This window comes from Halichoeres trimaculatus, unplaced genomic scaffold (genome assembly GCF_033239565.1).
Source record: "Halichoeres trimaculatus isolate MK-OKI-2021-1 unplaced genomic scaffold, fHalTri1.1 fHalTri1_scaffold_15, whole genome shotgun sequence".
NCBI lineage: Eukaryota > Metazoa > Chordata > Actinopteri > Labriformes > Labridae > Halichoeres > Halichoeres trimaculatus.
Window position 1 is genome coordinate 19,578,227 of NW_027437193.1, and position 17,680 is coordinate 19,595,906.

General features: G+C 41.5%; 1 protein-coding gene across 1 annotated transcript; it reads right to left on the reverse strand.

The window, feature by feature from the left end:
• Positions 1 to 453: 453 nt before the first annotated feature.
• xirp1 (xin actin binding repeat containing 1) lies at positions 454 to 16,476 on the reverse strand. Its single transcript, XM_074688606.1, has 8 exons — positions 16,346 to 16,476; positions 15,127 to 15,181; positions 14,722 to 15,021; positions 14,011 to 14,089; positions 9,271 to 9,422; positions 9,013 to 9,054; positions 1,734 to 7,398; positions 454 to 1,643 (listed from the first exon to the last, which is right to left on the reverse strand). Exons 1-8 carry the CDS (start codon positions 16,474 to 16,476, stop codon positions 454 to 456), a joined length of 7,614 nt encoding a protein of 2,537 aa, XP_074544707.1.
• Between the last annotated feature and the right edge of the window lie 1,204 nt (positions 16,477 to 17,680).

The following is a 17,680-nucleotide window of genomic DNA, read 5'->3' on the forward strand; positions in this document are numbered from 1 at the left end:
GATAATGAAGCAAAGGTCTGAGGAAAAACTTCAGAGTAAAATTAACCATAACCAAGTAGTTACTCTCTGACTACTTGTCACATTTTAATGGAAGTTAACAGCGTCTTCATGACCCCAATGATTAACTAAAGCAGGAGGCTTATCAATAAAGAAAAAGACCACAATAAAGACCATTGCAAAAGTCACATCTTTTAAAGTTTTTTTTTATTTCACGATTTAAACAACATGGCATGAACTATTGACTTAATGCTGTTTTTCATTCAAGATTTCAACACTTGTTCATTTGGTTACAGTATAAAATCTACGACAATTATTTAAAATCAAAAGTCAACATATGTATGATTTCACAAGATAGATTGTATGACAAAAGCTTTTCATGAAAACAAATTGTTATAAATACACAAATGGAGGAACTGCTTTCAAAAATGGATACTCAGCAACTGTCTGTCTAACTCAAAGCTTTTCTTTTGCTTGGCTAAATGTTACAAACACTTTCCCTTCCTCCTTTTTACTGCCTGACACCTTATCCTCAAACATGCGACCAGATCTTTTGATGACTGGGGATGTCATGACTTCATATCTGGCCGGACTTCCAACTACTTCAAAAAGTGCTGCTGATTTGTTGTCAGACTGCTTGGTGACGACGGTTGAAGTCACAGAGGAAACAAACACATTACCAAAGCCATCAGTTTCCTCGTAAGTTTCACTCACAGTTTTTCTGCCGATTATTCCTGCCGGCTGCTCGGGGACAGTTTGGACCTCGAGCACACTGACCTTGCGCCTTGGAGGACTTTTTGAGGACTCAGCAGCGACTAACCCCTGACCTGGATCTTTGCTTTCGTCAGGTGAAGTATGAGAGTTACCCTCTGTTGTTGGTTTAAATGTTGACATGGTTGACTTTGGTTGGTCTGCAGGCTTCCTAGCAGCTGAGTGGATGGAGATGAATGAAGGGGAAGACTGTGAGGATTGTCTGATGAGTGGTTTACTGCACATTTGTCTGGGGACTTCTGGTTTACTGGGATCTGAATCTGTTTGCACATCAGACACCTCTTTGTTTTTCGCTTTGCTGGACACGATGCTTATTTTCCTGATGTTGTTGGCTGGTTGAAAGTTTGGCTCCGATTTCAGAGACTCATCAAACAGTCCTGACAAGCCTGCGATGTCGGACTCGGACTTCAGGTTGGACACTGAGTATAAAGCTTTTTTAATTGTCTCTTCAATGTCAAGAAGCTTCGCCAGCGTTTGCTCCTTCAGATTCATGATGTCTTTACTTGCCTTTTCCAGATCCTCAAATGCCGTCTCGACTGAGGAGATGCTCTCCAGGTCATCGTCCTGTGGCTCTACATCAACTTTCTTTACTCCTGTTTTTCTCTGCTGTGTATTTCTACTTGGTGTTTCCATCCAAGCGGGGACATTGTCGTACAAAGTCTTCAAGGAGCTGGCGTCTGCATTGCTGGTTTCACCTTCTATCTCTTGCACTTGACTTAGGATTCCTTTAAGTTCCTCTCGTATTCTTATATTTTCAAAGATTTCCATAGCTGCTTTTACGTTTCCTTTCATGATCTCTTCTTTATGGACAGAAAGCCTTTGCCGTCTCTCATCGTCAGTCTCTTTTACTTTCTTTTCTCTAAAAACTACTTTTTCTTCAGGAATAGTTTGCCTATCACTCTGGATATTTTCCTCTAAATGGCTCGAATCATGTGGACTTCTGGTGGGTTGTATTTGCTGTGCACCGTGAGTGGCATGCTGAATCTCTGTTGGTTGTGATTGTTGAGGACTGGGTTTGTTGGCTTGTTTACGTTCATTTGAATCATCATAACTTACTTTCACTTTTTTGGACAATGAAGGTGTTCCTCTGCCTTGAGTCTTACTTTCCTTTCTGTCAAAGTTCTTTAGAGCAGCTCTTAAGCTCATGTTCATATCCTGTTTATCTTCTGCTGCATAATTCTTCATACACATTTGTATTTCCTCAGCTGCATTGATTTTCTGTATGACATTTCTCTCCATTTCCACCTGATTAGAGTTGCACATTATAGCTTGGTAGTCTGAACTGCTTCCTGCAAAATGTGCTGTTTTCTCTGGGTCTACTGGAAGATGCTTGATTTTTTTATCTGTGTTTTGCATCACTTCATCGACACAGTCCTGTTGGTAGGTTTTATGTAAGGTCTCTGTGCCGCTTTCCTCGTGTCTGGTTTCTTGTAGTTTATCTGAAGTAGTTGTTAAGAAGAGTTTCTCTTGTTCTGGTGGGTGATCTGGACCTTTCGTGTTGAGTTTCATAGGGACAGAGACTTCAGGAGCAGGACTTGCTGAAACTTTCTGTTCTTCCACAGTCACTGATTTTGTCCATTGGGGCTTTGGCGGCAAAGCAGGTCTCTGCACTCTGTCACTTGTCTTTTGAGGGATCGGAGGTGGAAACATGCTCTCAGGGCTGGATGAATTAGAGTATCCATTTGCTACTGGGCTGGGTGTTGGATTCTGAGCTGTAATGGTTGGTTGTCCTTCAGAGGTTACTGAAATTGAAGGAGACAGTTTTGTGTCAGATGGAGGCATAGACACCACAACACACTGATTGTGAACAGTCTCGCTCCTCCCTGCACAAGCCTTCCCTGAATTCCTGTATATCATTGCGGCTTTGTAGTCTCCTTTGGATACATTTACACTGGACTTTTCAAGAGACTGCAGAGCCATTTGGACATTACCTCTCACAATATCTTCTTTATCTAGAAGCTTCTGCTCTGTCGCTGCACTCTGCAGAGATCTGATAGCTGCCTTCACATCTCCTCTAATAACTTCCTCTGTCTCATCTCCTGTTGTCTGACCATTACACTCATAACTTACGGTAGGTGGAAGTGACACTGGTGCACCGTTACTAACTATGACTGCGCTTCGTTGACTAGCCTCACAGGGCATAAAGCTCTCCCTAGCTTTCCCTGAAACACTGACCTTTGATTTGCTTGTCTTGGTTTGCTGACTTCTGGAGGGAGACGAACATGTAGTTTGACTCGCTGAGGAGGTGCTTTGCTCTTGTGCTGTGACATTCAGGTTATATATTTTTCCTGGGACAACAACTTCACGTTCCATGTGCATACTTTGCTGCTTGGCCATTTCCAGGGACTTCTTAGCTGCTTTCACATCTCCAGATATAATCACTTCTTTTTGTGCGTGGCTGCTTTCATCCTCAGGAACTTCAACTGATAAGTCCATGTCGTAGATAGTTCCAGGTGTTATGACCTCCCGCTCGACACACATGCTCTGCTGCTTGGCACGCTCCAATGACTGCATTGTCGCCTTGATGTCACCTGACACAATGTCCTCTTTTTCAACAATGATAGGTTGCTTCTCTGCAAGTTGTTGCTTCGCTGATGAGATGTTTCCAGGCAATATTTCTTCCCTTGGGATACTGCTCTCAACACTGAATGAGCACTCTGATGCAAAAACCTTCTTGGTATTCTTCACATCCCCTGGCAGCACGTCAGAAATGGTTCTCTCCACTTGGTCTTTTTGCTGGCAGAGACTTCTCTTTGCTTCTTTCACGTCTCCCTGGATTATTTCAATGTGCTCCTCAGGAAGGCTGTGATCCACTTCATCTCCAGATGCCTCAGCATGAAGACTCTTCAGATAGTGCAGATCTCCCTTTTCAATGCAACTTTTGTACAGATTTACATTTCCCTTTTCATTTTTGTCCACTCTACATGACGCTGAAGTCCTCTGAGTATTGGCAGTAGCTAGAAGACTTCCAATTGTAGACTTAACGTCTCCTTTCTCTATAGCGTGGCTGTCAGTTCTGGTTTCAGAGCTGCTGATGAGCGAATAAACGGACATCTCAGCGTGTCCCTCTGTGGTCTCTTGCATTATGATTCCTTTTTTCAAACCTTTGACTTGAACAAGCATTTCCTCGATCAACTGAACAATGTTTTGTATTCTTTGATCTGTCTCCAGGGTGGCAGACTCATAGACAGGAAGCTCTACAACAGTGGTATTGACATTGCCTTTCTCCACCTCTCTGAGCAGACGGATCTGGGGCTTTAGGGTCGGTTTGAGTATGAGCTGTAACATGATGTTCCTGATGTTACCTCCCACAACATCCTCTTTCTGGATTTGCACACTGTTAGATTCAAGCACATACTTTGCCATGTTAACTTTCTTGCTCTCGTTTGCTTCTATTATGATGCCGCTGGAGTGAATATAACTCATTTCTTGCAGATAAGACAGAGTGTCAGTCACAGTGCTGGAAGTGATTTTGTCCAGAGGAGTGGTCTCAAAAAGCCAGGTGGTGCACTTCACATCAGCTTTTGGTCTCTCCTCTATAGGATCTTGCAACGTGGCACCCTCAGACTCCTTGATCTTGTCAAGTGGCTGCGATTCAAACAGCCAAGTGCAGCGTTTGACATCTCCTTTCTGGCTATCCTCTCTATGGACTGTGTTCACTGGACCTTCCTCCTGAGGCTCACCTTTAAGACTGTCCAAGGTTTGGTTCTCAAAGAGCCAGGTGGAGGTGCGGACATCCCCTTGCTGAACATCAGTGACACTCACCATTCGCACAAACTTCTTGTTTGTTTGCTCAGATTCAAAAATCTGTTTATTTTGCTGGACATTACTGCTCCCGACATCTTCAATGACCCTGACTGAAGGCTTGTCTCCACTGGTCAGGGAGTCTAAAGGTTGAGTCTCAAACTTCCATCTTGCTGATTTCACATCTCCTTTCTTGATGTCCTCCTGGGTGACAGCTCTGATCACATAAACTTCACTTTCTTCTTTGATAGCATCGAGGGGTTTAGTCTCAAACATCCACCTTGCTCCTCTCACGTCACCACTCATTACCTCCTCTTTTTTCACAGTTGTCACCTCATGAAACTGTCCCTCTTTGTCTCTGATGGCATACAGTGGCTGAGACTCAAACATCATGGTGCTGGACTTGACATCAACATTAGTCATAGGCTTTTCTACAGAGTCCAACTCCTGTTCAAGGGGTTGATCGTGGATTTTGTCCAATGAGGAGGTTTCAAATATGAACTTTTTGTTTTTGACATCTCCACTCTCTGCACTGCTGACTCTCTGAGTGATTTCATCTTTCCTCTCCTTGTTGATCAGGCTCATGGGGTGGTTCTCAAACATCCAGGTAAATGTGTGTACAGAACCTTTTTCTATCTGCTCATCTTTGCTCTTTTCATCAGATGTCACTATTTCTGATCCAATTTCATCGAGGGACTGGGATTCAAAGAGTTCCTTGACTCTTGAGACATCTCCAGACTGAAAGTTGACCTGGCTTACACGTTTCATACCCTGCTCAAGACTTGTTCCCTTTTTTATTCTATCCAAGGTTTCTGTTTCAAAGAGATGTTTGACTGTTTGAACACCTGCTCCTGATTTAACAGAATCTTTTATGGTGCTGCAAAGCTTCAGGTTGTATTCTTCGCCATCTTTGATGCTGTCGAGAGGCTGTGACTCAAAGAGCCAGGTAATAGACTTCACATTGGCATTTTCAATGGCTTCTTTATCCTGTTGTTTTTCTGACTTATCATACAAAATGTCCATTGGCTGCGTCTCGAATAACCATTTACAGGTCTTGACATCACCTTTACGAGATTCCTCCTCGACAGACACATTCTGCTCCGTCTGGTTGAACTTGGAATGGATCCCGTCTATTGTCTGTGTCTCAAAAAGCCACTTTGCCATCTTGACGTCACCCATTGTGTCCTCATGTCTTGTGATGCCTTTGATTACCTCAACATTTTCTTTTCCATCTGCAAGTTTGTCCAAAGGCTTGGTTTCAAACATCCACTTATAATTTTGGACCTTCCCTTTGATCAGCTCCTCTCGGCTGACTGTTGTAACCTTATGCAGGTTACCAGAACTGTCCTTTAAAGCGTATAAAGGAGTTGTCTCAAATGTTGCTTTGTTGCCTTTTACATTTCCAGCTTCGATTGTTGTTTCCTTCTCTAATAATTCCTCATCTGACTGAGATATTTTGCTCAGAGGAATTGTTTCAAAAAGATGTTTAAAACCCTTGACATCGCCCTTTTCAATCTCTTGTTCCTTGATTGAGGTGTGCATTTGGATCCCCCCGCTCTCAAACATTTGCTTTTTGCCTTTAACTTCTCCTTGTTCTTCAGCTGAAAGGGTGACTTTCTTTAAACGCCCAACTTCATAGCTGTCACTGAGGGCCTCCATGGGCTGAGTTTCAAACAGCCAAAGAGAAGTCTTCACATTCCCCCCGATGACTTCTTCTTTTTCCAGAGACTTTTCCTCAGAGTCTCCCTTCAGCGCTGCCAGTGGTTGCATTTCAAACAGCTTCTTCTTGTTGACAACGTCTGCCTCTCCTGCACATTCAGCCAGTGTTCCTTCAAATTTCCCTTCTCCAGTAACCTCTTGTATCGTGTCAAATGACTGAGTTTCAAACATCCACTTCTTCTGGTCGACTCCCCCCCTTTGGGCCTCTTCAAGGGAGATACCTCGAATTATTTTCACCCCTTCAGTCCCTTTATTTATCAGGTCCAAAGGCTTAGTTTCAAAAAGCCATCGTGCAGTGCTGATGTTGCTGCTGTTGATCTCCTCTCTGCAGATGGATTTAACCTCATGGATGTTTCCACTGTTGTCTCTGATGGCACAGCAGGGGTCTGCCTGGAAGAGTTTCACAGTCTTCTGGACGTCTCCTTTCTGCTCCTGGAGCTCAGATTTGAGTTTGAGGAAGCTCTGGTCTTCGATGGAGTTGCAGCGTCCCAAGTCACTCAGTGGTTTAGACTCAAAAAGCAGACGAGTCCCTCGTACATCTCCTACCTGGATGGGCTCCTTCAGCACTGCTTCGACCAGTTCACCTTCTTCTCCTTTAGGTTTACTCAGGGAATCTAAGGGTTGAGTCTCAAACAGCCACATTGATGTTCTCACATCTCCTCGGACTGAAGTCTGTCTTTGAGTGGACATTTGTTGGGTGCTGTCAAAGTGCTCAAACATGGAGGAGGTGCCTCTAACATCTCCACCTTTCAACTCCTCATCATACAACAGCTTCTTGGTTGCATGAGGATCTCCAATGTTGTCCAGAGTCCAGTTCTCGAAGATCCACCTCATGGATTGGACTTCAGCCTGGTAGGCTGATTCTGCTGCCTGAGGGTTTTCTGACTGCACTGCTTTCAGTATTTCATCGTCCACTGCAACATCCAGATTAGCTCTGAGGTCTGGGTGGATGTGCTTGAAGAGCCTCTTCAGTTCACTTTTCTGACGTTGCTGGTAGAAACCGGAGAAGGTTTCTTTGGGTGGAGGAAGGGGGAGGCTAGCAAACTCTGATGATCCTTCATAGTCCAGGGGTCTTGGTGGGACGGGAGGAGGTGGAGGAGGAGGAGGCAGGTCATCATCATCATGAGATGGTGGTGAGACTGTGACTTTCCTGGCTGCGTCAGCCATCTTTAAATGAAGAACAAAAAGTAATGATAGGTTCAGGTTTTGGTATCAAAAAATGATTCTCTAAAATATGTGCATATGTTAGAATTAAGGGTGATTTAGCAAGAAAAGCCATACTTTACCTTTCTCTGTGCTCCGGCTGATGTTTTTCACAGCAAACCATCCTCACTGTCTCACCAAGGTTATCAAAACACTTCAAGCTGTTAGTATGCAGAAGACACACCTTTACACACACCGCTACTCTTGGTTGATAACGATACTGACGATGGCAGATCCAGCAGAGGCAGAGGAACATAATAATTCATTTCTAGTTGGATGTATTTGGTTTTTTTTTCAATGTTTAGTTTTGGTCTGCACCAGCGCCTTGGGGAGGGAGTATGAAGCTATCAAGCTACAATATGCTCTTCTATCTTCGGTACAGTGGGTTTGTTGCAGAAAGCAGTTGGGTGCAGAAAAAGGCGCAAAGAATGGGAAGAAATATCACAGCTTGATCCAAGATAAAGGCAGGACTTTGATCATGTTTGGCATCTTTCACCCACATATTTGATCCACTGGTTTTATAAAATCTGCATAGAGCAAATGTAAAGGTTGGCTGTCATTTTTAATATAGGAAATATAATGCTGTTATATATACACTTCAGTATGACAGAAAAGGAAATGTCACTTTCCAAAAATGCTGATAAGAGATTTGTTTTACTTTCATTCATTGACATCCAGTGTTTTTAGGTTCAACTCAATCAGGATTTATGGAGGTTAAAGGAAATCTTTGACGCTAATGTTGGTTTTAGAAAGAGCTGAAAACCCTGATCTTCATTTGATAATGTCAAAATAATAATGTCAGACTGTTGTCAGATTGTCAAAGTGTTAAGAACTAGAGTTTTGATATTTTCTGTTCTCAAATCAAGGTTTTTGGTTTCTGTGTTTTACTTAAGGATTTACTTCTTTGACGTTGATATTTGAGCCCTGACTTCTTCCCTTTTCTACTTCATGCATTTTCAAATTGTGGCAAAGGTTTTACTCACTGGGGTTAAATTTAACTCCACCTTTCTGACATTCAGACAGCTCTCAACCTTTAACGACTTTGAATGAGCGTGATTTTGATACTGTGAATCCAACCTGACACAGAACCTGACATCGTCTGAGGGGCTTCAGAGCAACAAGTAGTACTACCTTGTTGAAGCTTTTCTTTTTAACATTTTCTGTTTTATGCTTAGTTAGAATTATTAGAGTCAAAATGTCCCTGAAATGTGGCGTAAGTTTAAGTTTGTTTTGTACAGACTTAGCCAAAATAAATTAGCATTCTCTGTTTTTAAGTAGTAGATTTTAGTAGAATATATTTTTCTTTTCCACTTACACCAGATATTTGGGAACAAATCTGACATTGGTAGAAATCCTGAAGGTAATAACTGCTAAGTATTTGTTGTCCTGAGTCTTTGAATAATGAATATGGTTCAGCCATGAACCGGGTCCACTTGTCTAAATGTTGACACCACATGGTAGGATTATCTGAAGTAGCAGGTCAAAGGTTAACTTCATCTTTGGTCCAACAAGCAGATCCAGAGTCAGTAACACAGCAAACAAACACGCTGAATGGATGCTGGGAGAGTAGGGAAATACCTTTGGTGCTTTTGTCCTTGTGACTGGAGTACTGGTGATTTCCTGTCAAGCATCAGAAACAGAGACAGTGATTTAGATCATTTGACCCATGAGTAAGTTGTGTCATTTTCTGCGCAGGTGCAGTTTATTACAGGCTGGTGGTAGATTTATTGTATGATGTTGAGTCTCTCCTATTGTTTCACAGCATTGTGCTCATTCTGTGTTGAGGCCCTGGACCTCGGTGTGTGTGCAGGAATGAGAGGCATGTCAGGAACTCACTGCCTGTGTGGAGCCTCCTGTGGAGTCTGTGGCTGCTGCTCTTGACAGATAGAGAGCTGATCTGTCTCTGACTGAGGACGACGGAGATATCCTGTCTCTGCTTTGTCTTGATGGGGTGCCCCCCTTAGTCAGTGATGGGCTATATTTATCCTCTGCAACATAAAAGACAACAGAAAGTTCAAATCATACCTCTCCAACAGGAAATAAAGCAGCAAAAGATGAAATGTATAATCTCTTTCAGGGACTAAGTTGTAAAACAGCATGGATTTACAACAATAGAGTCAAAGTCCTACCAGAAAAAGTTACAAGTTCATGGGAAAGTGGTGGCAATTTTAGGATGTGGTTAATCTTTAAGTAACGCATAGGAATATCAAAGCATCCAGGCTTGCACGCTAAAATGAGAAACGTGGATCATCTTGTGAAATCAAACTGAGAAGAAACAGTTTGCTCAAGCTTCCTGTCAGACTCTTGTTGGAATGGATTCAAGTTTTTCTCTCTTTTTTGCAGTCTTTTCCTGAAATGTGTCAGTGTTTCACTTCTGGGCTAAAATATTGAGTTTTCAGTTATCAACGAATGCTGTACTAAAGCTCAACTGTAGCAGATTCACAAAGCGTATTTAAACAAAGGCAAAGGGCTTATTTTCCGACATTCCTTTTTAAAACAACATAAAGATGTACCATAAGCTAAAATAGATTTTTTTGTGGGATTCCAATCTCATTCTCATGAATGCACAACTTAACTATCAAACTCCATCCTTTGCTTGTTGGCCCTGATCCTTGATCGCAGACTGAGGCCTTGTTCACATGTAGCTGAGTATTTTCAAAAACAAATATCCCCCTCATTCATTTTAGAAAATACTTTCATTCACATGTACAGGGCTCGAATCATGCCAAACCAAGATTTGACAGTGTTGTGAAACCCATGCCAGCCAATCAGAATGAGCCCCCGTCATTCAGTGATGACGTTTGACAATCAAAAACTCTGTTTCCAGGTGTATACGTGAAACCATGAAACTGGAGTTTTCCTAAATCTTCATTTTGGTCAGAGTTTTTAGAAAGCATTGTTTTTGATGCAGTTTTGAGCTGATGACAGGCCTAAACGTAACAATATATTTCCCAGACACACTGCTATAGTGGACATGGCCTGAGAGCCATTCAGGAGCCAAAAGAGTCAGATCCCGCTGCTGCTCGCAGACTCACAATCTGGTTCACTGAATCGACCTCAAATTCCCTTCATCAATAGCTATAATCAAAATAAAATAACCTTTTTATGATTTTGCTTTTCCTCGTTCAGATTCATTTCAACACTTTCTTGTAAAGCAGGGCTCAAGCAGAGTGTTTCCAGCCCCTCAAGGAACTTTAATGATAACACAGTGTTCCTCTATTTATAGAGATGCTTTTGGTGTGTATTAATAGCCGTGTCGGAAACTTTCTTATCACTCTTTTAGCTGCCTGGTAACTCTTGGAAACTATTTCATCCGCTACAACACTTCCATGTTGGTGGCTCTGCAGTGGCTCTGAGCATCTCTGGAGATTACTTTCTGAACTGAACCTTGGCGGGGTGAAGTATAGTGAAAACTGACACTGTAACAAACCCAAACCACTTTGTTTACGGAGGCTTTGATCCCAGACAGGCCCACACAGCCTGCCTGCTGCCAGGGACCCTCACCAAACGGCACACCCACCGTGACGCCAAGAAGGAAAAAAAACAGCAACTGCTAGCTCAGCTGGAGTCACACAGATTGTTTGCACATTGTTTGTGAGAGCTCTCTGCCATCAAAACGTCAACACCTGACCGCAGGAATGTGAGAGTCTGACCCCATGAAAAACGTGGAAATGATATCTGCCTTGGAGTGCATGTTCCTCCTGAGCTTTGTCCAAGGCTGAAGTAGTTCAGTGCTGGATTTCACAGTGAAGTTTTGAATCATCAGAAAAAACGTTATGAAACAGATGAACGACAAATCTGGATAGTTTTAAATATCAAATGCAAAGTGAATTTAGCCGGGGGTCAACAGTCCAGTGTGCTGCACAGGCCATCCAGCTGTAACTAATGTCCAGATTTGAACACACACCTCGCCTTTTCACACACTAAGCCCTGGCAGGACAAAGGGATGGACCAGCAGGCTGGCGCCCCTCACGAGTCCGGACTTAAAGCATTTTCATAGCTGGATGAGCAGACAGAATGGAAACCAAGTCCTCGCTGCCCAAACTGAGAGGTCAACTTGTCATCATTAAACACACGCGCTTCGATTGAGCGCTGGTGAAATATGAATTTGTAAAATCTCCTCATTTCTGAATCAAAAGCAGACAGGGACGGTCAGCTTCATGAATTCCTTCCTGTGTGATTCTCACACTGTGAAAGCGTTTCCTGCTGACAGCTCTTTGATCCAGGCTCATTCTGCAGGAATGAAGAGGAGCTATTAGCGGAGCAGTAATGTGGGGGCGTTTTGGGCTGCGGGCAGCTGTACAAATGATGGTGAGATGCAGTTGGTATTTGTTCTCCACTACCACCACCTTCACCACCATCAGCTGTCGACTGTAGCCACATTTACAGACGGTAACGAAAACCTGAATGATGAAAGGCTGCATGGCCCCAGACCACACTGACACAGGAGTTATCTTTGATTCGTCTTTCAGTAATACTTTCTCTTTTTTAGAGATACAGGAAGAGGAATGTTTGACCTCTCATACCAGACATTACTCAGGATAAAGACTAGTAAAATGATATCCACTTAAGACTTCAGGGAGATACCAGGGACAAAGTAGCAACAGGTTTTAACATTTACCATAATGAAATAATGTCTTTGAGGAAAATAAAAAAAAAAGAATATCAAAGTTTCCTTTTTGTTTTGTTTTACATCTTAGTGATGATCATTGATTTTTTTTTTCAAATCTTAAAATCTTTAGACCATGGAATTACTTTGAGCATTTGCTGAAAATTTACTCTCTACAATAAATTTTAAGGCTTCATTTTTGTTCAATGTCATATAAAAATTTTACTTGGCCTGTCATATCAGTTGTGGTTTATATTTGGTATATCGACATATTTCAGACAAGGAAGAAAAAAAATTATAACAGCTAAGTTTGATTTTCAAAGGTGTAAATGTTGAAATAACTGTTTCACTGAGATAAAGAGAGTAGCATCATTTGAGGATGCTTCTGCAAAGCCTCGAACTTTTCCGATAGAGCAGTTTTTTGTGATTTAAAGGCATATTAACTGTTGTTTATTTAGTTTTTGCAGTAACTTATGTTCAGTTTTTAAATCAGGCTCAGATTTACACCAGATTTTAGTTATTAACACTGCATATATAAAGGCTCAGTTAGGACAGGAGTAGAAAATAAGCCGTAGATTTAACCCCATTCTGTGACACGTCAGTTTCATGCTCAGTGCTGATAACATCGACTCCGTTTGGTAACATAATTAAATTCCTTATTGTTCATTTTTACTCACAAAAACACCATCCAGTGTGGTCCTCTGTCTCTCCCTCGTATATCTCCTCTGTTCTGATGTCTTTCTCCACAGACCTGTGTGATGTCTGGTCGTCTCTCTTTCTCTCTGACTGATCTCTTTCTCGTCCTGCGGCCTTGGTGACAGCTGATTTTTATCAGAGCCCGCTGCCCCGCTGGAAGACTTTGGCTATTTTGGGAGGGTGGGCTGGCGGCTGAGTCAATCTCCTGTGTTAGTCAGTGGGGGACCCCTCCACCTCCCATTCCCACAGATACATTGTCACCCACTATAACGGGCACTGGGTGGGAGCTGTATGTGTGTCAGTGGGATTTTGGGCGACAGTGTAATTGAAGTACACATAAAAAGAACTGTTTTGGTGAAATGTAGGGCTGTTGGGGAGACTTTGTCATACTATTATTATGAGATTTGCTTTAAAACAAAAACCACTCTCAGTCTAAAGTAAACTTGACTGCCATGAGTTAATCTTTGTTGTAACTTGATGCTACATAGATAAAGATTAAGAGATTTTTTTAAATATGTATTTGACCAGATTAGTCTAGTAGACTACACAGGCAGGTTTTACGTTTTTATTGACTTTTAATTTGTAGTTTGAATTTATTTCACAAGCCTTAGGAAGTTACACCATTGCCGTCATGAATCCACACTGCATTTATCCTCTCACATTCCTGCCTGTGTCTTACTCACAGCACACAGGGTCAAAACATCAGCTACGATACGCTGCGGCTGTATCACTTACAGGACACAGAGAAGCCCGGCTCAGAGGGCCAAGGTCTGCGTCATGGTCGGAGTGAGAGCTTCACTCCTATCTTAAGCGCCTAAGCCCAATACATAGTTATGCTTTTACACGGCTTCATCCTCGTCTTTTTTTAGCTGTTTAGACAGACAACACAGACGTTCGTGCTCAAACCAGCTCTGTCACGATGTTTATGGTGACACTTAAAAGACCCAAGGCCTTGATCCTGACATTTTTACTCTGCTGTAACTTAACCTGGATTTGTTTTATATTCTTGATGTGTCAAGTAGCACAGATGGATTAAAATCTCGGCTTTCATTCATATTTAAAATATCCAGCAGGGGCGCAGACATTCAAAGAGAGATCACAGAGTGGGGTCTTAAATCTGAATCTTCAACAGTCTGTTAAAGTGAGGACGACTGATGATGAGCTGTGGTTCTTAAAATAAAGCAATGATCTAATGTCTTTGGGGAAACCCTGGCACATCATCCCCTGTTCTCTCTGAGTGACTAAACATAAAATCAAGCCCTGCTGCTCACCTTGTGACGATATGGATGATCCAATGTAAGAATCAGGCAGCCCGTTCATGACCTTCCCTCCATCCACTTGAGAGTTTCTCTGTCATTAACAAAAAAGAAATAACAGTTAAACAGATAAGTCTCCATTAAACTCCATAGTAGCTCTCCACCACAGAAACCAATTGGACTGTAAAAATAGTAACGAAAGAAAGGCATAAGCAAACTAAGTGCTTTCTTAGGCCCTTCAGCCACAAGGGGGCCCCAGTAGCAATTAACAAAATAAAAATAAAAGTTTTTTTTTTATTTCGCAAATATGAGTGATGATGTTTTCTGTACGATCAACTTTATATTATTGTACAAAAACACAATTTTATGTCAACAGAGCGCTGCTGCTGATCTAGAACTTGTGATTCTCACTGTCTCTAAAATGTCGAAGCCCCACTACACTGTTAATGTTAGCCTCCTTTACTACATTTTTGACATTAATCTGTTATGTTGCAAATCTCTTGGAGCTTCGTTTGCCAGAGGAAGGTCAGGGGTGTCATTGTCTAATAAATAGTTTTAGAAATGTGGATAATAATGGTTAGTAATAAGGTTAAATTTTGGTTGGATGTTATGCAAATCTTTATAACTAAAACAAGAATAACTACAGAGAAACAAGAAATCAGACAAGTTGCTATCAGATATTTTCCTGAAGTCATGTCAACAATAGTAACATGTACGCTCACATACCTGAATGGCTGTGTCCTTTAAAGGAGTGTTGTGACCTCTCCAGTCCTGCAGGGGGCCCTCTCTCCCCATCTTACTGCTGTGAACAGGTGTCGAGCTGAGTTGCTGGCTGCTGAAGCTCTGCTGCAGGGAGGCTTTGGACTCAAACAGAGCACACAGAGCTTTAGTGCCCAGAGACTCTCTCTGAGGGAGGAAGTCCATGGAGCGACTCCTGGAAAGGTTAGAGATCCTTCCTGATCCCCGCAGAGAGACGCTGCCCCTGCTCTCTGACCTCCAGCCGTCATCCACACATATCTGTGAATCCTGATGTCAGAGGGGGTATCTGATTTTAGATTGTGATTTTGTCTTCATGTGTTCATCACATTAACAATATAAGGAAGGAAAACTGTAAAGAAAAGTAAAACATACCTGAAGTTTGAGTTCCACTTTTTCAGCAGCAGTGATGTCTGTGCAGCTCTGGTAACTGAGAGAGAACATTAATTGACAAGTTTGTGAATGACATGGTCTGCAGAGCCACAGTGACAGAGAAATCAGCCTTCAACTCTATATAAAAGGATGATGGGTTACAAATGCATGACACTGACGAGATGTTATTGCTTTATTTGGTTAAACCTGTTATTTGATCTTGATGAAAACTAGAAAGTAAGGTTTAATCAAATGTCTGCACTGTGGTTGAAAAATGTTAATTATGGCATGGTTTTACTTCGTTTGACTGCAAAGTATAAATAATTTCAGTACCAAAAAAAAATCTGGTTCTCTACAGAAGAAGATTAGGGGCATAGAAATACTATTTTGGAGGGTAGACCAATTTAAGAGCTGTTTTTTTTTTTTTTTTTTTTTTTTTTTTTTTAATCACTTTTTTTTCTTTAAATTTCAGAATGGTTTTTTTTGTTTCGTTTTATGCCCTCCCCCCCAAAAAATAAATAAATAAATAAATAAATAAATAAATAAATAAATAAATAATTAAGTAAAATAAAATAAATAAATAAATAAATGAATAAATAAATAAATAAATAAATAAATAAATAAATAAATAAATAAATAAATAAATAAAATAAAAATAAAAAATGTTAGTGTTCCAAATCCTTCAAACTCAATTTCAATATTCCACATAATTACCTTCGCCAAGGAGGTTATGTTTTTTGGAACAGTTTGTTGGTTTGTTTGTCTTTGAACAACATAGCTCAAAATCTAACAACAAATCTTGATGAAATTTTCAGGAAATTTTCAAAATGGGATAAGGAAGAACTGAAGAACTACATTTTGGGCGTGATCCAGATCACTGTCTGGATCCAGGTTTTTTTTTTAAGTCAGTCTGCTGAAAGAGAGTATAACATTAAAGTAGGACTTAAGTGTTGCATCACAATCACAATATGCTTGGCGGAAGTCTGCGCTCTCTGAGTGCTTTTCTAGTTTTAGTTGTTTCAGTTATAAAAACTAATTTGAACCAGAAGAGTGGAATTACATTGTAATTTGTGTTAAACATTAAGTTTAGCTTGTTGGAGTGTGAAAAAACACACTGAATGAATCACAGCCTTGTTCAGCAGACTGATAATGCAAAGGAAACAGAGGGTTTCTAAAGTTATAGTAGTGGGATGTTAGCATGCACACTTTGAGCAGGACTTACTGTTGCACCAGCTGAGACACAGTCTTCCTGTCCCAGCGAGAGGAGGCCGGCATGGCCCATGACCTCTCCTGACCCTCTGAAGAAGAGAGACTCTTCAGGGACTGAGTCCTCCTCAAGCCGAACGTCTCCATCACAACAGCTAGAGGAAACATTACAGTGATCATGTGACACCAACCTCAGACAACCCCGAGAACAAACAGCTGTTTGTTTATTTTTTCTTATAAATGATTCCCATCAGAAAAACAATTAGACAACTTTTTTTTAACCTCATCTGAATTTAACATCGTAACTAAACTTGAAGACTTCTGTGAGTTATTATGTAACGGATAATCACGCTGACAGTCATATGACTCGGTTAATGTTTATGAACTCTGACACTCAGCTGCACAAATCTCTGCTTCAAAAAGACGGTGCACTCATGCAACCAACTATACACGATTATTCTGCAGCTCAGAGGCCTGTCCTATCAGAGGAAATGTTTGACAGAAATGTGATCTGAGTCTGAATCAGAAAAATACATTTTGAAAATTTACCCCATTTCAAATGTGTCCAGATAAACAGAACTACATGTAACAAAGCAGCTTTAGTATTGCAACTGCACGTATGTTTATCCTACTATATCTGTAGAATGAAAAAGCACATACCTGAAGAGGAGAAGCAGCTCTCACCTGTGCATGTCTGTCTGTGCACCTGAGTGCTGCTTCAGGAGCATCTCTCACAAGACACAGCAATTTCCAGCGTCCAAAGTCCTCACACCTTGTGATACGAGGCTTCCGGAGGTGAGGTCTCTACTATAACACCACCTGATGGATTCCTCATCAATAAAACACCACTTTTTATTGGGCCAAACAGACATGATGTTAGTTTGTGAAGGGATTTTTAGTCAGGTATTAAAATAGAAATGATCGTGTGTGATGCACTGAGGAGGCCCTGCGAGAGTAGACCTGTGTGACAGCTGCTGCTGCATTCAGATGTCAGCGTGGAAATGCCGGACATACCCACTCTGTCACTGTATCTCATGACAAAACTCAGCAGCAGCATTTCTATCTGCTCCCTGTCTGCTTACTGTATCATAACCTCTTTAACGCTTCAGCAGCAGGAGTCACGTTCATTCAGCTGTCACAACATCACTCTGTGTGCGCTGAAACGGATCAGAATGTGAGAAGTTGTTACTGTTATTTAGCCACTCCAGGATGTAGTCAGGCCACAGGAAACGGCTGACGCTGCATATAAATCTGCCTACTCATTTATGTTGACAACTGCATTCTGCAGAGATGGTGTTACAATTCAGTTTATGTGTTGGTGCAGGGAATTTAAGAGGACTTAAATGATACT

Bases quoted from the DNA above. Each gene is read 5' to 3' on its own strand.
- xirp1 (XM_074688606.1), bottom strand. From the start codon at position 16,476: ATGGAGACGTTCGGCTTGAGGAGGACTCAGTCCCTGAAGAGTCTCTCT. The intron at 15,182-16,345 runs GTAAGTCCTGCT...GTTCTCTCTCAG, and splicing joins GTGTCTCAGCTGGTGCAACA to TTACCAGAGCTGCACAGACA. The intron at 9,055-9,270 runs GTGAGTTCCTGA...GATGCTTGACAG, and splicing joins CAGGAGGCTCCACACAGGCA to GAAATCACCAGTACTCCAGT.